This window comes from Branchiostoma floridae, chromosome 6 (assembly GCF_000003815.2).
Source record: "Branchiostoma floridae strain S238N-H82 chromosome 6, Bfl_VNyyK, whole genome shotgun sequence".
In the NCBI taxonomy this organism is placed as follows: Eukaryota; Metazoa; Chordata; class Leptocardii; order Amphioxiformes; family Branchiostomatidae; genus Branchiostoma; species Branchiostoma floridae.
The window spans coordinates 17,705,920-17,711,672 of NC_049984.1; the positions used below are offsets into that span (position 1 = coordinate 17,705,920).

The window sequence follows — 5,753 nt, forward strand, 5'->3', positions numbered from 1 at the left end:
GAACTTTGCATTTCGGCTGGTTCTGTTGGTTCTGCTTACTATACTGTTTTAATGTTTACCATTATTTGTCTGTCATTTTCTTTTGTCACTTACAACTAGCCCTCGGGCAAGAACTTGCAAGAAATGTATTTATTTTTTGATTCCTGCTGATTCGGTTTAGCAAAATTCGTGCCACATTCGGGTGGGAATTCCAAATGGACCTTACACCCCCTTCGCACGAGAAGGAATGAGACGAAATGCCGTCAGTTAGAATACACTTTGGATTCCATTCAATGTTTCTCTACTTCAAATGCACCTCGAAAGTTTTGAGTATGACAAAAATATGCCCCAAGAATGGTCACAAATATCTGGAATGCCGTGAGAATTTCTAGAATGTACTACGAATATGCAGGAATATACAAGAAGTTTCATTCAGACGCCATTCTGGTTTATTCCGCCTCTCGTGTGAAGAGGTCTTAGGTCCATTTGGAATTTCCACCCGAATGTGGCACGGAGTTTGCAAATACTTCATTCCGGTTGGTTCTGCTTGATTCCTACTAATTCATTTTTAGTGTGAAGGCCGTATGAATTATTACCGTTCACATTAAACGTGGCCATGAATGCTGCTGCAGCCCCATACACTACCTGGGGTACTGGTTTTGCACGTTCGTAATTATGGTCAGAAGTTGTGATATTGATAATCTATAATTAAAAGGCGTTCTCCGGAAACGCAATCAACGAAAAGCATGTCCGATAGGGTTTTTTTGTCAGTGTTTCATTACAATGATGTCTAATACGATAAATACACAGTAATTGATGGTATAGTAAATGCAAGTACAATAAGTATAGTTCATAATGGTTTATTCAAATAAGACATACGGCACAAGACAAAGTGCACAAAGGCAGAGCCATGATACTAGCTATTTTCTGGTGTCCAAATCCAAATAACAGAAAGAAGATACATCGAAACCATCTTAAATAACAAGTAAGTCACTTAGCTGTACGTTTACGTGGTATACGTATACATCCGTTTAAAATTATAATTGTCCTATGCGCTTCGTAAATGGGAAATATGTATACCGATACCACTTTCAACATGATAAAATCAAAACACACGATATTACCAACAGCAAGAAAACAATATACATGATGTCCATTTAACGCTATGATTCTTATCCAGCAATATGAATAACCTTATGTTGTTGTTTTACATGTGTTCCTATTGTTCATAGGTTGATTGTGTGAAACGAAACTTTAAATTTGACTTTCACAATCACAAATATATAAATTTATATACAGAACCATGCGAAAAAACGCTATATACACGTACATTGTCAACAGTTAAGGCCCCCTCTCACTTGACGTGCGGCACGCTTGCGGCATTGCTGCGTTCGTTCGCTGCGGTACTGTTTTGTTATTTTCTCCGATTTGTTGTTTTTCCGATGTTGCGGCTTTCGTCGGAGTGTGCCCTCGAAGACCACAAAATACACAACAAGTAAGAAAATTCGTTCTTTATCTCTGAAATTCGTTGAGCATCTTCCGAACGCAGAAATGCCGCAAGCGTGCCGCACGTCAAGTGGAGAGGGGCCTTTAGTCTTTAGAACATTTGTTCTAAGATTTCATTTCTGATTGTCGATAGCATACAACAGTAACCAAGGGCACACATCAAATACAGAATGTCTTCGTTTTTTCTTCAAATCGGGAAAACACAAAATACTTATGACAAAAATAACGTTAGTGTAGAAAGATATTAGTTTTGATGTTGTTACAACAGGGCCCAAATATACAATGCTGAATTCCACTCATCAGTCTTTAATGGATGTTTTTGCCACATGCCCTTATTCTACCATAGAAAGTGCTATACATTATAACGCTACTGTGATTGGTACATTAACATTTTTCAAGTACAGAAGACAAATTTCTTCATATCATGTCATTTTTTGTTTAGCAAGATTGGTGGCTCACTCAAGATTGATAATTTTGAAGAAGTCAAGATTTCCAGCAAAGTCTGCAACAGTGCAAAGATAGCTATAAGAAGAATCTACTAGTATGTCAAATGGCAAATTACAGATAACATGTCTATCCGATGACAGGACACATGGACCGGAGGCACTTTTCGACTGTCTATGTCTGATTGTAATTGTTTTCCAGCGATAGCAACAATGCTGAACCACAAAAAGAGCATTCAATGCGAATGTATTACCACTGGTACACCATAAGAACATTATAAGACTATATATGTATTAACTTTCTTTGTGCACAGCTAATACAGTGGAACTTGGTCTTATCAACAACCTAATAATGGACCATGGGGGGGGGGGGGGGGGGCGGTTGCTCCAGAGTTGGTTGGCCATTAAAAATACTACGTTTGGAAATTTGGACGATTTATACCTTAGCTCCCAAGGACTCGACTGTTTGAACAAGACTTATGACTGGACGCAGTTGGTTGGCATTGAGGTTTGACTGTGCCTAACAACGTTTCGGAATTTCTTCTACATGTCTAAGTGTAATACTTAAAATTGGCATGTTATTCGTATTGACTGTGTACAGAGAATCTTAATTCCCAGTGATTTACCAACATCGTCACACTACAAGACGTTTCAAAACAACAGGCACTTCTTACTGCCTCGGTCAAGAATATTTTTGTCGCAAATGTTCTATCAGGACTTGAAACTAATGATACACCCTTTGTGACGTACTGGACAGTGTATGAAAGTTGTGAACTTCACTTGCGGCTCAAGAAACATTTTACATTGGATGACACAAACTACCTCGTGATTCACGGAGAGATCACACGTGACCAAAATGTCTTCACACTTTCCAACTTATGACACCGGGCCAAACGATTTTGAATTATCAAAGCAAATGTCATGAATACGAAATTTCATTCACATTACAATGGCTTTCACATTCTCACACAGTCTATATGTCACGTGAACACAGTCGATATGTCACGTGAACACAGTCTATATGTCACGTGAGGACAGTCTATATGTCACGTGATCACAGTCGATATATCACGTGAATAACCACCTGCATAAGTTTTGACAAGTCACACGTAGTTACCAGCCCATCATGGCTGGCCGATATATGCAGTGGCAGACATGCCCTACAGCGATATGGCATTAATTAAGCGTTGCCTCTTTATTGAATCTGTTGGATCGAAGTTTGGGGCTGAATGTTTCATGTCTATACAGTGTTCATGATAAATGCGTCGTTTGTTTGCCGACTTGTATATGGTCAATTTCACGTGGAAGGCAAAGATGTTTTGGCCGACATAAAGAGAGTTTTCTTAGTGACAAATGTTTTATACTGTTGTCGGGGTTGCCATTCACTCATTTACTCCGTTGAGCTCGCTCGAATCCATTCCCTGACTCTGGTTTTCTACTTCTTCTTGTCCTCCATGACTTAAGGCAGTGTGTTTTTACCTAGGTCGGTGTCTCTTATAAGTTTAAGCTCTTTTTTGACCGTCCACGGCTTCTCTTCTCATTAGTCGGTCGTCACAATGTCAGTTATGTATGATCTGGTCCTTGCCTCTCCAGAAGCGCCCAATGTATGGTAGTCATGTGTGAGTGTCATGAGTGTCCCGGTGTACGTCATCGAATGGGGCTGTCCATTTACTTGATGAGTAATGGTCTTACAGTTGGCACAATGGCGATGTTGAAGCCATCTACATACATTTAGCTGGCATGGCGATATTGGAGCCTTCTTACATAGTTGGCATTGTGACGGAGGCCGGTGACTGGAGCTGTCTCCTGATGTCCCTGTTGAAGTAGCCGTAGACGATCGGGTTCACCAGGCAGTTGCAGTAGCCTAGCCAGTGGGCAACAGGCACGACATACACCAACAAGACGCGCATGATGTACTCCGGTATGTGCCCGAACACCTGCAGGAACTGCAGGACCCAGAGCGGCAGCCACGACAGGGCGAACAGCACCACGATCATGATCAGCATCTTGGTGACCTGGGCTCGCTTGCGCGCCCGGTCAGAGTACCTCTGGGAACTGCGGGAAACCTGTTGGCGGCCCCACAACTTCCGCGACACCTCCCCGTACATCACGGCCATGCTCATGACAGGTAGGAAATAGACGAAGACGAACAGGGTGGTGGTGAAGGCCTGGTTGTACTCTATGGTGGGCCACTCCTCTTTGCAGATGTACACCTTGTATCCCTCGTATTGCAGGTATTCCCCGTTCAAGACGAACGCCATGGGGAGCATGATGAAGAGAGACACCAGCCAGGAAATCACGATGAGCTGGTACGCACGTCGTCGGGTCATCTTTGGCTTCTGTGGGTGCACGATAGCTCTGTATCTGGGGATGAAATAAAGATGATTTCCAAGTTACGTTGTATCCTACAACGTAATACATTGCCAGAGAGACTACAGAAAAGACAAAATCTAGTTATGTTAAAGAATTGTCATAATCATGTTTGTTTGCAAGTTGTTCTTAAATGAAATACAAAATGTAGTACAAAATAAGATAAGATAAAACACAGCAAAACAAAAATATCATTTTACTTCAATCCTTAATGATGCAGAAGAGATAAAGTGGAAAATTTGCCATTGCATATGAACGCTTCAAAACGTCTTATCCGTACTACTACAAACTTTAAGGTTACTGCTGCCTCAACCACATACAACTTTAGACCTATTTGTTTTTGTCGTCAGTTTATTTGTTTATCAAATCCATCCCTCAAGTGGAAGGGGAAAAGGAACAGGTTCATCTTAAAGTGCCTAGTGAAAGGTTAGCGAGTTTCCTTGTAGCAGTTTATATCCATACTGGGAGGGTTTGCTAGCCCTTCGCCTTCGCCTCTTCCTTTATTACATAGACATACACATTAGGTAAAACACTCTTAAACGAACCTGTAGAAGGCGACGGCGCTCAGTCCTAGTACGGACGCCGCGACGGAGACTCCCTCGATCATGCGGGACAGTCGGCAGATGGCCTCGCTGAACGCGTACCCTGGGAAACAGACAGGGGCCGTTAGAGTTTATTGGTAGCATTTGTAAGTTCATGCGCGAAGCATATGTACATACATGTGACAATGATGGAAATAATTGAAAGAGATTACTCAAATCCTAGTGTTGACTACATCTAGACAGATTGGGTTTGACTTCCTTTTTTGATGCAGTGGAAAACTCCTTTTTTGAAGCAGTGGGGTGTCTGTGTGGTGCAACGACTAGTGCGTTGGAATCGGAATCAGTAGGTCACGAGTTCGATACTTGCCGTGCCCCTGCCCCCATGACATTGGAGTGACGCCCATCGGATCGCCGTACATGTATGTGTCTTGCATGGCGCACTGCCATACTATTCTTTGATCTTGCCTCAGTGCCAACTGATTAACACACAAGCAAGCTTCGACTTATCTAAGGACATTGAGTCCGTAATGTAGCTTTGCCAAAATCTATACTGTAATATTGAATAAGATCCACACGGGATTTGATCTGTATGGTGTACATACACCAAGGATGACGAAGATGCATCTATCTTGGGTGACTTTACGCTGAAGAAAAGCGAAAGAGTGGTGGCAAAGTAATAACTTGGAGGAGAAAAGCAAGCTAGACTTTAGAGAGAAGGGTTGGAAATGGCAGGGTCACAACAACTAGCAACATACAAAAGACAAGAGACAGTCATTATACCCCCCTCACATTAGGCGCGATTCGATCGGACGACAAGTCTGCGAGCTCTAATTTACGAGGAGGCATGACCCTGACGGGAAGGGTGGACCTCTGCCATTTCTTCGTCGGCGGCAGGGTCATGTCTCCTCGTAAA

General features: G+C 42.3%; 1 protein-coding gene across 1 annotated transcript in view; it reads right to left on the reverse strand.

Annotated features, from left to right (window-relative positions):
* Window positions 1-1,575: 1,575 nt before the first annotated feature.
* LOC118418642 (neuropeptide FF receptor 1-like) overlaps window positions 1,576-5,753 on the reverse strand; it is a 27,509-nt gene continuing 23,331 nt past the window's right edge. Inside the window, exons 3-4 of the mRNA XM_035824649.1 lie at window positions 4,844-4,943; window positions 1,576-4,292 (exon numbers count right to left, since the gene is read on the reverse strand). Of these exons, the coding sequence (XP_035680542.1) occupies window positions 3,689-4,292; window positions 4,844-4,943 (704 nt within the window). The 3' untranslated portion in view covers window positions 1,576-3,688. The remainder of the gene's footprint in view (window positions 4,293-4,843; window positions 4,944-5,753) is intronic.